The sequence below is a fragment of the Ascaphus truei genome, chromosome 1 (assembly GCF_040206685.1).
Source record: "Ascaphus truei isolate aAscTru1 chromosome 1, aAscTru1.hap1, whole genome shotgun sequence".
In the NCBI taxonomy this organism is placed as follows: domain Eukaryota; kingdom Metazoa; phylum Chordata; class Amphibia; order Anura; family Ascaphidae; genus Ascaphus; species Ascaphus truei.
In genome coordinates, this window is record NC_134483.1 from 405,960,230 (window position 1) to 405,981,381 (window position 21,152).

Genomic DNA, 21,152 nt, shown 5'->3' on the forward strand with positions numbered 1-21,152 from the left:
GTGGAGTAAACGGTAGTATCCGACTCCCCTGAGGGAGGGGAAGGAAGGTGGCCAGAGCCCTGGCTCCACACTTCCAACAACAACTACATTTGGATCTGCAGTCCCTTTGGTACCCGGGGGAGGGTCGTAGGTCTGAGCCCCTGATAGGGCAGTACACATGCCTTAGGCACACCCCCCTGTCACTAAAGGGAGTTGTTTACTGCTGCAGCAGCAAGGGCATAGATGTAACCCTAACACTGCCTGCACTGGTACCAGGGCTTATGTGTTGGGTAGGGCAGATTAGTAGCCAAGAGGATACATGGCTGCACCAGTTAACGTGGAGAATTTGTCAAATGGTATAATATGTTTTGCAATTAGATCTTTGCAAATTGACAAATAGACTTTTAATGTTGGGCAAATACATTCTGCTAACTGCAGTTTTTACAACAATTTTAACGAAAGAAGGCAAAATGAGCTTGCTTTGCAAACCTTTGCACATCTCTAGTCCTCTATATCTCCCCCCCCCCTCTCTCTATCTCTCCATTGTGCAGCTCTTCTCAAAATGTAATTCCCCCTTTTTCCTCCCGCTTACTTTTAGCTTTTTCCACCGTTTCTGTTACTTGTACTTTTTCTTCCCTCTTTCCCTGTCCCTTTTTTCCCACTTTTTCACTCATTCTTCTTCGTTTTTATTACACTTTTTTTCAATCCCCCTCTCCCCTTCTTTTTACCTCTCTCTATTCTCTTTACACTGCACGTACTCTCCTGTCCTCTTTTCCCTACCCCCGCTCCCCTTCTTTTTACCTCTCTCTATTCTCTTTACACTGCACGTACTCTCCTGTCCTCTTTTCCCTACCCCCGCTCTTGTCTTCCACTTCCCTATAATCCCCTCCTTTACTGTACAACTTCTTCCTCTCCCAGTCCTGGTTTCCAATTCTTTATGCCACTATTCCCCTCTCTTACTTCCTCCTCTCCCAGTCCTGGTTTCCAATTCTTTATGCCACTATTCCCCTCTCTTACTTCCTCCTCTCCCAGTCCTGGTTTCCAATTCTTTATGCCACTATTCCCCTCTCTTACTGCCTTTTCTCCACCTCTCCATCTCTCCCTCTGTGGATTTGGCCCAGAGGGAGTTATTCATTAAACTGCGATAGCACAAAAATCGGGGGAAACTGCAGTGGGGGAAAAAAACCTGGCATAAAGCCAAAAACCGCCGCACCACTCGAATGATTCAGTGCAGAGGGTGAAGATAAAACGATTTATTTGAGCAATAACGGAAGAAAATTACACTGACATGTTTCGCTCCGTGGAGCTTTATCAAAGTGATACACTTTGATTAAGCTCCACGGGGCGAAACATGTCAGTGTAATTTTCTTCCGTTTTTGCTCAAATATCTTCACTGAATCATTCTAGTGGTGCGGCGGTTTTTGGCTTTATGCCAGTTTTTTCTCCACGCTCATTCACCTTCAGCGCATCGCACACAGGATTATACCCGGCAAGTGAAGACTCCTATTGTATGTGTATTCCACTAAGGAGAGAATATTCATTCATCTGTGAGTACTATTCCATTCATTATTGGACTGTCTTGGCACCTAGGAGGTTTGTCCTTAGATGTTGGGACATATATGGCTTTATTTACACTCTAGATTGAGTGGGACCTTAGTTCTATGCTATTATCCTCCACAAGACAATACTCTAGAATTGAATTCATTGTAAGGCTTGCCTAAGGGTTTATTCCATATTGCATTCATTTGATACTAAAGAGAAAATATTGTAATATTATCCACATCAGATTGTTTCTCTTTTCAATTAGTGTATCCCATACCTTTGATCCCCATTTCTCCCCACCCTGGGATACCCTACTGAAACTGCAGTGGGAGGTTCCGTGTAATAGTGCCCCGATCAGCACTATCGGATTTTAATGAATAACCCATTCGGGGCCAGATCCACAGAGCTCCGTTAAGTTAGGATTCATAATGTTATGTTGTATATCTCATTAGCAAAGGCTTAACATCATGTTATTGTATCGCCATGTTGCCACCTACTAACGCAGTAATTCCCAACCAGGGTTCCGTGGAACCCTGGGGCTCCTTGAAGCAGTCTCAGGGGTTCCTCCTATGGACCACAGGCCCCACCTGAGGGTGGTTTGGTATGTATTTTGTAGGGTGGATTGAGAGATTGTGGGGTAATTGGCGGAAGGTAGGGGCGAGTGAGAGGAGAGAGGGGGGGAGGGAGTGAGTGAGGAAAAGAGGGAGTAAGAGTGAGATGCAAGGGATAAATACATGCGAGGCGGGAGGAGGGAGAGTTAGTGAGATGGATGGGAGAGAAAAACATGGGTAGAGGGTGGGAAATAGAGTTGGCTCGTGAGGTGTAAAATGTTGTGACTGATCCCAGTCAAACCTAATTTGTGTCAGCCAGATAGGGGTTCCCCGAGATTTTTCGAAATACTTCAAGGGTTCCTTCAAACAAAAAAGGTTGGAAATCACTGTACTAACGTGACATTAAGTATGTGTCTGCATTACTCCCATTTCTATGTTTCTGCGAAGGAGAAGAGGGGGTCTGGTGGAAGTAACGGTGAGGGGTGTGTAAACTGAGGGGTGCGCAAGATTTTCCATAGGGGGGTGCAACAGCTGCAGAGGTTCCGCGCACTTCTCCACGGTATTTCAATTAAATGCCAGGGGATCGCGTGAGGCCTCTGTAACTTCACTTACCTTGTCTACGGCGACACGTCGCCATTGCAATGTGACATCACGTGATCCCGCGGCGTCATTTGACGCTGGAGACAAGGTAACGAGGGAGGTGCGAGCAGGGGGGGGAAGAGCAGGCAGGGGGACACAGCGGGGAAAGTTTGCGCACCCCTGACTTAACTAACATAACGTTAAGTCCCTGCGTTAACTTTACCGGGCCTGTGTGTACATGCCCTGTCAGGAGGAACACCTCCTTTGCATATAATTCTCACTAGCGGCTGCCATAATGAACACAATGCTGTTTGTGGCTGAAAACATAACATTACGATATTGGCCTTTGATGATACACAAGGCATAACGTAACATTATCTGAGATTCAAGTCACTTGCCGTCATTTGATGGAGCTCTATGGATCTGGCCCTTTCCTCGATGGAGCATTAGATGGAGCATTAGATGGACCATTAGATGGACCATTAGATGGACCATTAGATGGAGCATTAGATGGAGCATTAGAGTAATTGTGTGATATGTAGTATTACTAGAAGTTAAAAAAAAACTTGTATCATATACAGTATTGATGGGACGCTTGCTCATTATAGAAATATACTATTACTATTGGTTAATAGGCCTAGATATAGAAATGACATGTACCGGGTCTTAGGTAAGATTCCATTTTACTGCAAACTTTTTATAACAATATGTACTTCTGTGATTTAAGAACAGTGAAAATTTCCACTTTAATTTATTGGTTTGAACAAAATATTTTTCTTCTTCATTTTCAGAAAAAATGGAAAATGAAGATGTCAAAGGGTAAATTTACTTCTATTTCGAAAGAAGATTCTTACTATTTTAACGCGCTGACATTCTGGATTCATTCATCCGTGTTGTAGGCTCCACCCTATCACATTTTGCCAGACAGAACAGGAAATGTTCTGATGAACCGACGTTTTGTGGCATGTTATATGTTGCATTGCATAGATTCAATAATATATCAAAATCTCTTTAGCACTTCCTACAATACATACCATATTCATTTCTACGGTCTGTGTCACAGGGAGCGACTGCAGCGCTGCAGTCCAGTGGCAGGGATAGGATATCAGTCGGGTTTCGGGGATCGGAAAATAGGCAGAGGTCAGGGCTGGTGGCAAGCAAAGGATGAGCCGTAAAAAAAGGCAGAACTTTTAAGTCCTACTTCTTCCCTACTATACAAAATTTTGTCTCTAACAAACATCAACCCAATTTTAGCAGCACAATTCTCTCTGACCTCTTAATTCACATAATTCGAGATAAGTTCAAAACTGTGACTGTGTCTGTGTCATCTGCAGTAGTGTAATGTTCAGTGGAGGAAACGTCCAATCTTTACTCATCATTACAAGCAGCAGAAGCTATTTATCACCTAAGAATTACAGGAAAGAATTGTGGAAAAAGTAGCATACCCCCAAAAGTATAATTGTATATCATTAATACAAAATGGTAATAATAGAATGTATTTATTTATAAAATGTTTTACCAGGAAGTAATACATTTAGAGGTACTTCTCATTTTCAAGAATAGGTGCAAGCGTCAAAGGTGGAAAACCCTTGACCACCAAATAGAGAAACTACAAAAAGAACAAGAAAGACACTGCACACAGTAAATTAAATTGCAAAGAAATATATAAATATATTGGAAAAATTACAATACAAATATAATGCAAAATTAAACTCATACATATACAATATATATACAGACAGTGTCACAGCATACTCTTGGGGTGAGGCAAGGCATAATGTTTTTGGGTACCAACCCGATCGTCGGATACCACCCACAATATAATCCTTCTCTTAGCTGGATAAATAATGGTCAGCACAGGAAAAAACACAAACCAGAACTCCTCCCCACGAATGCTGACATCATCATGTGGACGCGGCATCCCCCATGTGACATCACCGTGTGTCAGCAAAGCGTCCAATCCACAGTCAGAGCTCACAAACATCCCTCCCTAACACACTCAATCGCTGCCCACCAAACTACTGCGTCACCAACATATAAAAATAATTAAAAAAGAGGCACGAAGAAAAAACATAATGCCAATAAATAAATAAATCTCTCATATTTTTTTATTTTTTGCCGCCTTTTTGTCCTTATTTTTATATAGTTATTTATGTGCATGCTGTTGCCTGGGAATGGGGTTGTTTGTTTTTTAAATGTTTTATATAACGGGAATGTTCTTTATTGTGTATGGTGTTTTTTGTATTGCTCCTATGTTATGTATGTAGGGTTGTCAGAACACTGGGATGCTACTTAGCAACATACTTTACACAAGAGGGAGTGTTGATTCCGTTGCTGGGGTATGGGTGTCATGGTGACACAGGTGTTTGGTGACCGGCAATTGAGTGTGTTAGGGAGGGATATTTTTGTGAGCTCTGGCGTCTGACTGTTGATTGGACACGTCGCCAACGTTGCATCACATGGGGGCGGCGTGTCCACAGGATGACGTCAGCGTTCGAGGGGAAGGGGTTCTGGTATGTGTTTTTTCCTGCACTGGCCTTTATTTAAGCAGCTGAGAGGATTATATTGTAGGTGGCATCTGACAAAGTGGTTGGTACACCAAAACTTTATTGCCTTGTCTCACCCCAAGGGTATGCAGTGACACTGTCTATATATATATAGCTCGCACAAATAAAAGCATTTCGTTAGCCACAGAACGGTATCATCTATTTATTTTTTTATTTTTTTGATTATATATATATATATATATATATATATATATATATCAAAAATAAATAAATAGATGATACCGTTCTGTGGCTAACGAAATGCTTTTATTTGTGCGAGCTTTCGAGATACACCGATCTCCTCTTCCGGCGATGCCACAATGAATGAAGCATGGATCACCCAAAAACAGTGTCTCTGGGAATGTTATCTGTGCTGGTCCTTCCCCCGGTGTGGATGTGCTCCATGGCTAGAGGTGTCAAAGGGTAACTGTCACCCTTTGACACCTGTAGCCACAAAACACATCCACACCGGGGGAAGGACCAGCACAGACAACACTCCAAGAGACACCGTCCCCAAGCAATCCCTGCCTCACTCACTGCAACATCGCCGGAAGAAGAGACCAGTGAACCCCGAAAGCCCGCACAAACAAAAGCACCTCGCCAGCCATAGAACGGCATCATCCATTTATTTTTTGATCATTGAAGCTCGGCCAACATGGCACCGACACCTCTACATGGATACATATATATATATATATATATATATATATATATATATATATATATATATATATATATATATATCCATGTAGAGGCATCCGCACCGTGTCAGCCGAGCCTCAACAATCAAAAAAATAAAAAAATAAATAGATGATATGATCAAAAAATAAATGGATGATGCCGTTCTGTGGCTGGCGAGGTGCTTTTGTTTGTGCGGGCTTTCGGGGTTCACTGGTCTCTTCCTTCGGCGATGTTGCAGTGAGTGAGGCAGGGATTGCTTGGGGACGGTGTCTCTTGGAGTGTTGTCTGTGCTGGTCCTTCCCCCGGTGTGGATGTGTTTTGTGGCTACAGGTGTCAAAGGGTGACAGTTACCCTTTGACACCTCTAGCCATGGAGCACATCCACACCGGGGGAAGGACCAGCACAGATAACATTCCAAGAGACACTGTTTTTGGGTGGTCCTTGCTTCATTCATTGTGGCATCGCCGGAGGAGGAGATCGGTGTATCTCGAAAGCTCGCACAAATAAAAGCATTTCGTTAGCCACAGAACGGTATCATCTATTTATTTTTTTATTTTTTTGATTATTGAAGCTCGGCTAACACGGTACAGATACCTCTACATGAATATATATATATATATATATATATATATATTTGTATATTTCATACAAGTTTCATTCTGCCTTATAGTTGTATTTATATATATATAAAGAACAAAAAAGACACTGCAAACAGAAAATTGAATTGCAAAGAAACAAATATATATATATATTCAGTGGTTGACAAATCACCAAAAAATCTACTCGCCACACAAAAAAATCTACTCGCCACCTCGTACCAAACGTGTGCTGCTTGGGCCAATATTTACTCGCCCGGGGGTTAAATCCACTCGCCCGGGGCGAGCAAATGTATAGGTTTGTCGAACACTGTATATTTATGTTTTTTGTTTTTCTTTTAATTACATTTTCTGTTTGCAGTGTCTTTCTTGTTCTTTATTTTTACCCTAAGGATTAGCCAGATTTTGAGCATCTTTCATTGCTTTCTGCTGCTTTTTGTATAGATAATAAAACATTTCAGAGCATAAGACCATAGCTCTCCATGATAGGAGACATAGCCTCATTCACATTACTTGCCATTATGTCCTCCTGTTCGACATCTCTCCTATTCACTCTTTCTTCTGGCCTAGTAGTTTTTACATGACCATACTCATCATATTCTCTTCTGAAGTAGGGATTATTCAAATTGCATTTATTTTCTCTTTCCCGGTTTCAGTCCTATTTTTGAGGAAGACACGCCGTCTGTCATGGAGATTGAGATGGAAGAGCTGGACAAATGGATGAGCGACATGAAAAAGAATGGTAATTTTTCCTTCCTATTCCTATTCTTGTGCAAACTCCTTTTACATAGTTTTGCTTTGGAAGAGTCAAATCAGCAAGCCAACCCATACAAACTCCCAACGTTACACATTTTCTGTATTAGGCTTTATAAGGTGTGTCCAGGATTGGTTTAATACCCATCATTGCCAGTTGGGCCAGCAATACCCTATTGTCAGAGTAGGTTAACATGATGTACTGCAGTTACTTGGCGATACCATGTGGCATATTATTGCTTGCAGAATTAACTATTCCTGACCTTTATTGTGAATGTGACAGCACAGAATATGGTACAGTTTCAAACTGCAGGTCTCCTCTAAGACAGAGATACAAAGGACATCTCTACTCACAAGTTCATAATGAAGTTCTCCATTTAATGTGCCAAGCACAGTGGAAAGACAACGTTTCAGGTCCCATATGGACCTTTCATTAGGAAAGGGACCTGAAACGTTGTCTTTCCACTGTGCTTGGCACATTAAATGGAGAACTTCATTATGAACTTCTGAGAAGAGATGTCCTTTGTATCTCTGTCTTAGAGGAGACCTGCACTTGGAAACTGTACCATATTCTGTGCTGTCACATTCACAATAAAGGTCCAGAATAGTTCATTCTGCAAGCAATAATATGCCACAGTGTCTTAGAGGAGACCTGCACTTTGAAGAAATTGTTTAGCACATATAGCAGGGGAGCGCAATCTTTTTTACCTGCGCCCCCGTGCCGGCTGAACTGATCTCTGAGCGCATCCCTCCCTCCTCCTTACCGTGGTTCCTGGCGTCTTGGCATCATGATGTCACGTTGCCACGGTCTTAAGATACAGTCTATTTCATAATATTCCCCTGTGTCTGAATATTGATACCAATTTTCTGCATTCTTTCAAAAGAAAAACAAACATAATATTTACGGTAGTACAAATTATTTTCCATAAAAAAAACATGAAACACTAAAAAGCAGGCATTTGGGCACATACTTTCCCCTTAAGGTTTTCTAGTACCAATGTACCAATAAATGTACAGTTATCACAACTTTGAGGCATGCTACTGGTGAATAAGGTAATATGTAGGTAAGAATAACTAATTTTAAGAAACTACAATGCAAATGAATAAAGCCTATTCAAGTATTGATGACTGCGTTTACCGGATACCTGTGACAGTGTACCCTAGTACAGACAGATTGTCAGGCATTGTTAAGTCTGTTTTGTCTGTTTTCCTTTCTTTTAGAGCGCTGTTGTAGTAAGCTGTGATGGACCTGACACTTATTATTTGCACCAAAGAGCTTGTAGTCTCATTTGTTTCGGAACCCAAAAATAATTACCACATAACTCTTGTTAACTCCAACAGGTTCGTCCAGACAGGGTTCTTGGATCCATCCGTCATATTAAGATATTACTTAGATTGTAAGCTTTTCGGGGCAGGGACTCCTTTTCCTAATGTTACTTGTATGTCTCAAGAGCTTATTCCTACTATGTGTTATATTATTATGTCGTGTATTATTGCTGTGAAGCGCTATGTATGTGGATGGCGCTATATAAATAAAGATGTACATACATTAAAAGGAAATGCTCAGCCAGTTTTTTTTTTTTAATCTCTGAATCTGATTTGGAACCCCCAATGACCTAAGACTAAACCTATGTGAGTGAGACAAATAGAATAACAATAATATATGTATGTGTAGTAGATATGGGCGAATCCCCCCGAATCCGTTTCTCAGATGTTCACTGATGTTACTCCTAATATCTGTATCGCCGTATAAAATCCGCCATTGGATACAAGCTGTGGACGGATTTGTAGAATCCAGTCTGTGGATTGAGCAATATGTTGGCCGATTCTTAGAATCCGCGGATTGGATTCTACCAATCCGTCCATTGGTTTTGGAATCCACAGATTGTATTGTCACTAATAATAATAAAAATCCACAAAACATAAATTGCCCTTTTTGACTTTGACCAAAGGAACAGGCGATCCGCTGCGGATCCAAATTCGCCCAGTTTTTATTTATTTTTCACCGAATTTAATACATTGGAAGATGGAGTCAGACCAGTTTTATGTCGGCTTATGCACGGCTGTTTAAATGACAATCGAACATAATTATGTCCTAGGTAATTATACCTTTTTTATAGTTTTTATTTGCAGAACCATGGCAGCTGCTACAGCACTGGGTAAACCAAATAATACAACAGGTACATAGTTATATATTATGTGTCCAGTTAAAAAGGGAACATGTGGATGTGCCGCACATGCAATTATCATATCACTTCCTAATGTAAAAAAACAGGCCGATGAATAAACCGAAGATAAAACAGCAGGCGTATTTCTAGGGCACATTCAACATCCGTCTTGGAGCAGTGCTCAAAATTATGGTTCTTGATAAATAAGCATTCTAGAGCTAGAAATAAGCAGTTGGCCCCAGTTATCCGATACCTGCTCTGCTCGACGGAAAAAAAATTTCAGTTCCTTTTGAAACTACAGGTTGCAAATTGTGGTGTCTGTTATTTTCCTGATACCAAACCCAGAATAACTTGGTTTGAAGGGTGAATTCAACTGGCTGCTAGGAATCAACCTAGAAACCACAGAAAGAATAACAAATAATATTGAAAAAAGCTTAGAAAGAATACGCTTAAGAAACAAGACTGCATCAAGACATGAATGAAATGGATGACGTGAAGTGGATTGCTGCTTTATGGCCACAAAACAATACACTATAACTGAATAACGTTTTTCTGGTAACCTTTATAAAGAGGGTGTACTCACTCGGGAGTAGGTCTTCAGAGACCCGTTAAATCTGAGCTACTAACGTGACGTTACCTAAATAACGTCTGTTAGTTTCTCCGTTTACTGGGTATCCACAAAGCTGATGATATGCAAAAACAGCCATTTGGTAAACTAGGATCGTTACATTAGATGTATGAACATGGATTTCCGTTGCACAAAGATGCGTTAACCAATACACTGCACATGCACATTGGCCCAACTATAACGTGCGTTCCAATTAAAACGTGTTTCAGGTGCGTAACGCATGTGGGTTACCTAAATGTAATGCCCATGTGCACGCTAACAATCAAGTAAATACACACTACATAGTGACGTTCCTGAGCCATATTAGCTAGGCCCTTCAAGTATCCCCATGGCTGAGCGGCATCAATCTCTGCTGCTGCTCCTGGTACTGATAGAGGCAGAATCGGAAGCCTCAAGTTTACAGAGGAGGAATTGGAGAGACTCATAAATGGAGTGGTGGACAACCATTCAAAATTGCTTGGTGCTTTGTGCTCACGCACAAGCACAGCGGAGAAGCAGAGGATGTGGGGCAGGACCCTAAGCCGAATCGATGCCATGGGCATTACTGTCTGCACTGTGGACATGCTGAAGAAGTGCTGGGCTGATAACATGTGCAAGCGTGCTGACCATGCGGCCCACACCAGAAAGACAGGAGAAGAATCACCTGCTCGCCTTCACCCCCCCCTGCGATTGAGCAGCAGTGAATGGAGGTCATTTCCACCTCAGGTAGTGGGACTACCAGGACTGGTCGATAGAGAATCTTGAGAGGGATCGACCTGGTAAGTGACAATACAGTACATATATTATACAATATATAACGATCTCATGTGTACATGTAATTTTATACACAACCTTGAAGATCAGAACAAAGATTACTGTATTATTTGCAGTGTAGTTACACATACAGGTGTTGAGTAATTCGCTAAGTAATGTATGTGACATGGTTACATGTCTGCCTCATAAGATTAGAAAACACTACAGGCTATACCTTCCACATTGCTGTAAGTTAAGTAATCATTTTAGGACCATATAACTGCTCACTAATCACACAATAACACTCGTTTACTCAACAGTTAAGGAGTCTCAGTGTATCAAAGAGTTAATGTAAAACCCGAATAATCATTTTATTAAATGTATCTAAACACCCACTGTACCCAGCACTTATCTCCTAAGATTCACCACCAGCAACCTGCTTATAGGCTTACGGTTCACTGAAGAATCGTGTCTCTCTTCCTTCTGCTAACTATTACCCCACTGCTTTAACTATTGACCTGTGTCCCTCAAATCATCTTCCTGTCTACATGCATTCCAGACTTCGGATGTTATTGATCGCACACGTTAGAAATAGTCACTTTCGAAGTACTTAACGTAACTTAGTGCCCAGGACATACTTGAAAATGAGAGGTCATTTCAGATATAATTTAACCACAAAAGGGTGATCAACAATAGCATGCCTCAGCTCTCATTCCCGTGCCCGGGAGGAAACACCTAAAGTTTAACACTAGTTTGAGGATCAGGGCCTCTGCTTTTTGTCCTGTTAAATGATTCTCTACATAAAGACATGTAAAAAAAAAAAAACGGCTGTTTTTGAAATCAAATCAGTCCAAGGGTGCTTGTATGTGCCCACGTTCTGTATGACTATTTGATTATATTATGTAACTTTTTTACTGCTGTACCTGCTCCAGGCACGGTTCCTGCTGCTGCTCCTGCTGCCTGTGCTGCAGCTCCTGCTCCCCGTATTGCAGCTCCTACTGCCCCTGCTCATCAAGCTGCTCCTGCAGCTCCAGCTGTTGCGGAGGTTCAGGAGACAACTCCAGCAACCAGATGTCTGGCTCCAGGCTCAAGAGCTGTGCCCGCCGATGCAGCGATTCTAGCAGGCCAGCAGGAGCTCATGCGTGTGTAGTGACTTGGATTTCACACAATGAATGGGCACCTGGCAAACATTGCACACCTGCAGCCGCCAATTCGGTCTGTTAGGCAACAGGATGCGGGAGAAAAGTTTCGGACACCACCAACACTCTGGGCCAACCGACTGCTGCTGTGAATGGCCTGACTTGGGCTGTGCAACAGGGGATGTAGAGCCTATGAGCTCCCTCTATGCTCACCACCATTGCTACATAAAGTGAGTCCCAGCCCGCATCAGGGGTCTCCATGGTGCTGGTCACTCCACCTCCATCCTCTGTGGGGTCACGCACACCACCTTCAGAACCAGTGGTCCTTGGAAGATTGAGGCGTGGTAGGTCCCGCACCTGGGTGTCTAGTGAGCCTGGCAGTCTGTTCCAAAAAAAAGAGAAGGAGATGATTTCTTGTAAATAGTTTTGTTGTTATTTTCCCAGGTAATTATTTCTGATTTTTTTTTCCACACACACACAGTGAATTAAATGTGTGTGAATAAAAGATTTGTTCATTACTTCTGTCTCTTGGTAATTACTGTATAATATGTAGGCACATTATTGTACACCCATGCTTAATACAGTCAAGATAATATACAATATTAGGCCAGAAAACCATATCCTACATTCACTTTAATCAGTAAAAACCATACTGTAGTTTATTGCGTAAACTTCATGACACAATATCAGATGCATCTCTTGATGTGTTTCAGATATTTATATGATCCATAATATATATCTTTATACAGTATGACATATCCTTTTTGTAATGGAAGGGTTAAGTCCTATACTCAGTGATGTGCGTACCACATTAGAGCTGCCCTTTTTCCCAGAAATAACGCTATGATAATCATGGTCTGGATGTGAGTAACGGCAGGTTGTGGTGTGAGCTAATTATCGTAGTGTTATTTCCATGCCCTAACATTAACGGAGGTTTGTGGATCTGTGATGTTAGGCTAACGGCTCTTTAGCATATGATTTGCATATGAGTAAGTCAGACGTCCGTTAAAAGTTAGCGATCCGGTATTTCTCGGGTTAGCGCGAGGGCATCGCAACGCTAATCACCTTTGTGGATATGCGTTACGACTATCGATACTTTACATGGGGGTAACATCATGATTAAACATTTAACGGACCTCTGAGGACCTACCTCTTGGTGAGTTCATAAGTTAGACATCTGTATTTCTGGGGGGTTGTTGGAAATAGTCGAGATTGCAATAATGCACATTATTATTAACTTTACAAATAGAAGCAATGTGTCAATGTCACTTTATTTATATAAACAAAGTAAGGTCTTTCTACATGTTATTTTAGTTTCGACTCTTTGGCCACTTTTCAATATACAGTGAAGTCATTTCCCCTGTGCTGGAAGAGATCAGCTCAATTACACTGGAGAAGACTAACATTTTCTCCAGCAAAAGACTTCACAGCACATTGAACAAAAGCTCCTATGTCTTAAACCCATACTTGACTAATCTGCGGGATTTGCACAACAGTAACACAAATATATTTAATACACAAAGACACCACTATAAAAGATACAACGTCCCTTTAGTTTTTTGCTGGTCGCTCCATGTTATCTTGAGATCAACACATGGTCTCTGTAACGCCCTTCAGTGCATTATTATTGTAAACTAACCATTTTATCATTGTTACTAATTTACTGACACTTTAGACAGATCCTTAACAGTCTCAATATCCTCCTTTTGCAGCTAAACGGTTGTCTACGTTGAAAGAAGAAAATCAGTTTCGTGTGAACCAAAAGGTACGTTCAATTCCCACGGCTTCCACGTTGCCGCCACTAGGTGGCTCTTTTTCACAGTTTATGTCACCCATCGCTAGCAGAGAATGTTCCACGTCTGGCAAAGCAGACACCATTTATCAAACGTCTGGTTCCCTGTACTGACATAATACCAGTGTTTGAAGTGCCATTAAAATTATAGTAGTGTAGCCATATATCCACTACTAATCTGCCCTGTCTACCACATAAACCCTGGTAGCAGTGCAGGGTACAAAAGGAGCTGCACAGTCTGAATGTAGTGGTTCTGGTAGAGTTCTATGTTGTGGTTGGAAGTGTGGAGCCAGGGCTCTGGTTCCCTTTCCTTCCCCTCCCTCAGGGGAGTCGGATACTACCGCTTACTCCACCAGGGAATAAGAGACCTTTAGGATAGACTTTTAGGGCCTCACGCCCTGTGAGTGGATTCCAGGGACTCCATGAGGAAGTGTACCTGTTGTATGCTGTTCCTGTTCCTGTTTGATATACTCCTGCCTGAGAGTGCAGTGATTCAGGGGGAGTACCAGAGAGCTTTCCTGCAGGGACTGCACCCAGTTCTGCTGGGGCCTGCGGGGAATAGAGGCACTGTACCAAGTAAAGAACTGAGGAGAACCCTAAAACCTGTCCGGTTCGTCCCCACTAACTCCGGCGGACACTCAGTAGCCTGTAAGCCTAGCAGGTGAGCAGCACAAGAACATTAGGTAACAGTGAAATCTCCCAGAGGGTGCGGGAACACACGTTACAGTCGCATGTTTTAATGTAGGAGAACAGCCCCTTTGAACAAGGGAACAAAGTTGTAATCACACCAAATTTAGAAAGGTTTATTGGACACTTATGGAAGCAGAACAGACAGGGAAATGGGTCAGAAGTTGTGTTCTGTCCCAGGATTACTGTGGTTTCATAAATTGTGACAGACAGTTAACTCAATTCCTACTCCTATGCAAAAGAAGTATTTATTATGATAACACAAATCGAAATAAAAGGGGGAAAACGTTTTGGTAATGCATAAAAATAAGGAATAGGTAAGAAACATAGTTCTCTCACAGGCAGTGGGGATAGGTTACTGTATGCAGAGGGCAGTAAGCTCTGAAAGGGAGGAACTAAACACAGTCCCAGGGGGAAACAGCTTGGACTGCACCAAGTGACAGGGAGAAGGAACGTGCTAAAGCCCCAGGAGGGGGGGGGGGGAGGAGGTCGACAGCTAAGGTAACAGGTGGAAACAGGAAGAAACTGAATTGAAGATAGAACAAGTTGCAGATCAAAGTCTCCCAAATGCAAAAAAGCAGCACCAGTTTTTAGCAAAGAAAACAATACCATTGATTTCACATATAGATTTTTTTTTAATAGATTTGAGCAAAATGCTCCTTTTCAATCTAAAACTAAATGATTTGGGTTATATAACTAAAGGGTAAGTTTACGTCTTAATGTAGAAGTAGTGCTCCTGCATTTTTACTTGATCACTAATTATAGCTGAACACAAGTCTGCCGTTTCAAAGTTTGTTTTCAAGCAGTAATCCTGTATATTAAAAACCAATCATTAACTTCTAAATCAGTTTTTTACACTGTCCACCCCGTGCTAGAAAATATCTGTTCCGTGAACCCTTAATCCTTAAATCGTATTGCCTACTCATCAGACTATTACTCACAAAACTTAACCCACGCTTAATAAGGCCCCAAACTGCACCTCAGTGTAGACAGCATGGGTGGTATAGCTGTCAATCACTGTGGGAGCTTCCAAAGTCACGCCCCACAATGCTTTGGTGCTGTGCATGCAAAGTATTATAGGGAAGGGCTTTGATATCTCCTGCTGTAATTTACAGCTATGAAATATACACGAAGGAGCAGTTTGGGGCCTTACTAAGGGCACAGTCCCCACATGTGCTTAGGAACCAACTACTGTATACTACACGGCGCCGTGACGTTGACGTCAGTGCCTCGCGGGCGATTGGCCCAGCGACGTCGCTGCCCCGCCTCCCGATCGCGCCCGCTGGCTCGCCTGCATGTGCATGAAGTCGCACAGCCTCTGTTCAGCACTGCTCCCCCCCTCTATGGACGCAGCCTAAGAGTGGGGCAGCAGCGTGGGATACTGCTTTAAAAATGTGCAATAATGCGCACATGATTCCTCATCATTATTTGTGTATTTACTGGCAACATAACAAATGATTTTCCTGAGGTGACTTGAAAAGATTACAAATATATATTTATTTTTTTAAGCAAGTGCAGGATTATTTCTATTTTTCAGTTGACAAAGAATGTATCATTTCAAAATAGAATACAATAATTTGGAGATAGAGATCCCACGCACACACAGTCAGTCCAAGTTAAACATTGGCATTGCTCTCTGGCACCAAAGGGCACCAAAGGGTTAAGTCATTTCCCTGCCAACAGATTATGTTGGGTCGTTGCTCATTAAACAGGCATAGTTGTTAATTAGGGTTTTCAAAAGTACAGTATTGACATAAACATCAGTTTCAACACAAAAAAAAAAACCCCAACACATGTAGCAATGAATTACATTTGGAAATTTCGATCCTTTTTTTTTATGCGTCCTATGACCAAAATGTATTATGGACTGAAACCCAGGTACCTGACACCTTCCTTACACAAAACAGGCACCTATAAGTACATTGAAATAATGTTGTACGGTTATTTTATTAACATGGGAGGGGTTTGATTTTCTGTCTATTCCCTTTTGTGCACAGATATCATCTAGAGCTGAACAGGAGTTTGCATGAAGAGTTTCCAAAGTCTATCCACCCTATTGCTTGTCAATCAAGTGTTTAGTCAACCTATAACCCACCCTATACCTGTTAAGAGCCAGTACAAAGGAAGTTATACGGGGGCTTTAAGTTGAAATTGAGTTTAGAACTTGCGACGGAGGCGTGGCCACGCCCCCGCCGGCGGTTCACCCAATGAGGGCGAACCAGCCATGTGAGCTCATGGCCACGCCCCCGAAAAACCCCCATCACGCCCCCTCCCGTCGCAATCTCCCTCTCTCCCTGAAGACCGCAGATTGCGGTTAGCGCTGTGCACGCGCCGCCATCCCCCCAGTCGCGCGTGCCACAGTGCTGACTGGGACCGCAGCCCCAGGCTGCGTCCACTGTGCCACTGAGAGCGCTCATGCTTGAGACCGGTGATGTCACCAACTCTCCAAGCATGAGCGCAGGGTGTCCTGCATAATTTTGCAAGCGCAGGGGGGCATGGATCGGGGCTATTTCTGTGTGTAAGGTGTGTGTGTGCACGTATTGACTGCTGCTGAGAGCGCTTCATAGTGAATTTTGTTTGTCTCCCCAAACACCAAGTTTGGGAGAGCATACGTGCATGCTCATGAGCGCGAGCTGCGTGAGCGTGGCCGTACCAATTAATTTTAATTGCAGTGAGCGCACCAAATGCCAAGTGCGCTCAGCGGCAGTGTGGATGCAGCCTTACAGGTGATCACGCAGTTTTTTATTTTTAATAACGTATTGAAGCAGGGGGTCTCCGGAGCTGAACCACATTACTTTCAGGTCCTTCACCCACAACCTCTACCACCAACACCACCACCACCACACAGGAATGGGCAGAAGTGCTATTAGCCAAATATAGATAATAGCATTTTGCCCATTCAAATAGACAATACATTGCAATAAAGTACATAAATACTATAAAAAATATATATACTATCCATTTAACCCATTTATTGTCACTGTGGTTATCAATGCCCTCAATGGGGAGATGCATAGCCACATTGGCAACCAAAGGGCATCCTACTACCCACCCCCTCTATCCACAACAACCCCCCCTCCAAACACACAGTAACGGGCAAAAGCCCTATTATCCAGAAATAGTTCATAGTGCCTTTGCCCATTAAAAATAAACCAATGGCCAGCAACCCTATAGTAAATAAAAATTGTACTTACCCCTGCCAGGATGAAGGCCACCCTCATCCTACTCTTCCATAGCACCAACATTAAAATTAAAACACCAGCTACTAGCCGGTAACCCCATAGCTACCTTAGCGGCTAGTAACCACTATGGTAATTAAGGGGTTAACCCACCCTACCCCCCCAGCTACCAACCCAGGAAGCCTAACCACCCTCACCAGGGCAACTACCCCCACGGCAACTACCCCTCTACCACATCACCACACACAGAAAGGCAAAAGCACCAGTAACCAAAAATGGCTAATAGCGCCTTTTCCAATTTGTGTAGAAAAAAACCCAATACACAATAAAATTAAACTGACATTACAATAAATACTAGTCAAAAGACCCATTGATTGTCACTGTGGTTATCTATGCACTCAATGGAGGCAAAGATAACCACATTGGCAATCAATGGGCAACCTAAAAAAAATACATAATTAAGTAAAATACATTCAATGTGTTTCTTACCCTTGCTGAGATGAAGGCTTTCATCCTCCTTATCCAACTGCGGCAACAACAACTCTTGACCCTCAAAGCAATGATGCTCAGCTTGAAGAACATCATGATGCGTCCACGATTCTCAGTTGCCTGAAGAGGATTCCCCGATGAGTAGATATTCTTTCTTCTTTTCTTTTATCTTTCTTTTCTTCTTTCTTCTGTTCAACAGGTCCCACAGCTGTTGTCCTGCCATCTTCTTGCTGTCAAATGAGATGTGCGGGGTCTTATATAAGGCCTGTGATATCACATTTGACCGGAAAATGGTACATACACCAATCAAATTGGTGGATGTACCATGTGATGCCGTCCCATTTTTGGGTGATGTGACGTCACCTTGAAGGGAGGAAAGCATATGGTACCTATTTGGATGTCTTCCCTCCCTTTAAGGTGACGTCACATCACTCCAAAAAGGGAAAGGCATCACATAGTACATCCATTAATCGGAATGGTGGATGTACCATGTGATTCAATCAAGTTTGGTACAGAAGTCCTTCCCTGCCAAACTTGATGGCTAGACACATGGAACATCCACCAATCTGATTGGTGGATGTACCATTTGTCAGTCAAATGTGATGTCTCATGCCTTGTATAAGGTACTACACATCTCATTTGACAATAAGACGGTGGTGAATAAACATTTGTGTGACCTATTGAAGAGAAGAGAGAAGAAAAGAAAGAAGATCTACTAACTGAAGATCCTCTGCCAGCAACTGAGGATCGGGGACTTCTGCACATCACGTTGTTCTTCAAGATGAGGATCATTGCTTCGTGGTTCAAGAGTTGTTGGTGCCGCAGTTGGATGAAGAGGATGAAAATCTTCATCCTGGCAAAGGTAAGAAACACATTAGTTGTATTTTGTTTAATTGTCTTTTTTTTAATGTTGCCCTTTGATTGTCAATGTGGTTATCTGTGCCACCGTTGAGTGCATCGATAACCACAGTGACAATGGGTTTATTGACTCCTGTTTATTGTAATGTCACTTTTATTGTGTATTGTTTTTTTCCCCCTAAACAAATGGGGCAAAAGCTCTATTAGCCATATTTGTCTACAAGTGCTTTTGCTCATTTGTGTGTGTGGTGATGGGCTTAGAGGGGATAGGGGATGGGGTAGTTGCCCCAACGATGGTGGTTAGGCCTCTTGGGTGGATATTGGGGGAAGGATGAGTGGTGTCAACACCTTAATTACCATAGCGATTACTACCCGCTAAGGTGATTTACGGGGTTACTGGCCAGTAGCTAGTGTTTTTATTTTAATGTTGGTGCCATGGAAGAGGTAAACGAGGACGGCCTTCATCCTGGCGGGGTTAAGTAAGACTTTTATTTACTATAGGATTGCTGGCTTATTATTAGTTTATTTTTAATGGGCAAATGCGCTATTATCCAGATCTGGATAGTAGGGCTTTTGCCCATTACTGTGAGTGTTGGGGGGAGGGGCGGGGTTGTTGGGGGTAGAGGAGGTGGATTGTAGGGTGCCCATTGCTTGCCAATGTGGCTATGCCCCCTTGGGGCATAGATAACCACAGTGAATAAATGGATTCAATGAATAGTATATAGTTTTTATAGTATTGTATTTTGTTTTGTATGTCATTTTATTACACTGTATATTCTATTTGAATTTTCAAAAGCGTTATTATCCATATTTGGCTCATAGCACTTTTGTCCATTCCTGTGAGGTGGTGTTGGTGGAAGAGGTGCTGGGTGAGGGGTAGTTGTCCCTGGGTGGTTAGGCCTTGTGGGAGGGGTTAACCTTTTCATTACCTTAGCGGTTGTAACCGCTAAAGGTAAGGGTGGGCTTAATCCCTCCCAGGAAGCCTAAACACCCACCCTGTGGCAACTACAACCATCACCCACGGCAACAAATCGGGTTACAATTACCTCTAAGGTAATGAAGCTGGACTGTAATTTTTTTTTTTTTTTACCTAGGTTTGAAGCCGGGGTCTCCAGAGCTGATATGAATGTGGGTCAGCTCCGGAGACCACCGGATTCAATCCTATTTAGCAAACATAAAAGACTCCATCAGATGCAAATCGCGATTCCAATCTCGCCAGCCTTTAGGTAGCGAGACAAAAACGCGAGTATTTAAGGCACGATTTGAATCTCGGTGCTTTGTGAATAGCAGTGACTGGCAAAAAAATGCGAGTTTCTGCATTTTATGAGCTGCAGCACGGCTCGTCAGAGCAAGAGTGCTAACGATTGCTAAAAAAATACTTCTTCAAGCGATTTTGCCATGTTATCAAAGCTTTGTGAATAGCTACACATGCAATATCGCTTGAAAGGTGCACTTAATCGTTAAAGCACTTATCGAAGTTGAGTGAATAGGCCCCTTAGAGTTAACTCTTTAAACACATCACTGTCATTGGTTCATTTGGGATTGGTTTGATTTGGGATTTTCATGATTGTTGTTTTACCGCCAGTTGCAAACAGAAGCAGGTGCCTTGTAGCGGTGACGATGTCGGCCTTCTGTAAAAAGCAGAGCAATGGGGAGGTAATACAAGATTGTGAAACAAACAATATGTGCATAATGACTGCTTTGTTGTTCCATGAGAAGAAGGACAGATCTAGCCGTGCAAACTGGACAAACAAAGCAAACAATCAGACGCAAAATATACTCATGAATACAATACTCAACAGGCAAATGCAACAGTAAAGAAGGTATTTTAGTGTAATTACTTACTAGCACTGTGGCACTGTTAGGCCGCGTCCAGGTTGAGCGCGCGATTGTGCGCGTGACGTCACACCCGCCATTAGCTGCAGCGATTTGTGGCCGGGGTAGACACGACAGGGAGGCGTGTCGGGGGGCGTGGCTATGACATCACGGAGCTGGTTCGCCCTCATTGGTCGAACCGCACACGTGACCCGCCCGTCGCGCATGCAGAATCACATTTTATTTGATTCTTCGCGCGCCCCATCTCGCTGACGCACTCACGCTCTGTGGCCGCGATCACTGCCTTAAGGCAATGAGGTTGGTCGCGCTAACCATGGACGCGGCCTTAGGGTTAAGAGGCTTCTTCTATATCCGCCAAAGAGGCCGATCAGGTATTTCAGCCGGAAATGGCCCTGTTGACCACTTCAGTGGATTTAG

General features: G+C 42.7%; 1 protein-coding gene across 6 annotated transcripts in view; it reads left to right on the forward strand.

Moving 5' to 3' along the window:
- Window positions 1-21,152, forward strand: part of TMEM154 (transmembrane protein 154) — a 42,316-nt gene that overhangs the window by 17,770 nt on the left and 3,394 nt on the right. For 2 of the 6 annotated variants that reach the window (XM_075613356.1, XM_075613374.1), the window contains exons 3-4: window positions 3,443-3,470; window positions 7,131-7,216. In XM_075613356.1, coding sequence (XP_075469471.1) covers window positions 3,443-3,470; window positions 7,131-7,216 — 114 coding nt within the window. Of the gene's footprint in view, window positions 1-3,442; window positions 3,471-7,130; window positions 7,217-8,448; window positions 8,798-13,606; window positions 13,660-20,484; window positions 20,556-21,152 lie in introns of those variants that run through there. The other 4 variants (XM_075613365.1, XM_075613383.1, XM_075613403.1 and 1 more) reach the window with 4 other exon arrangements.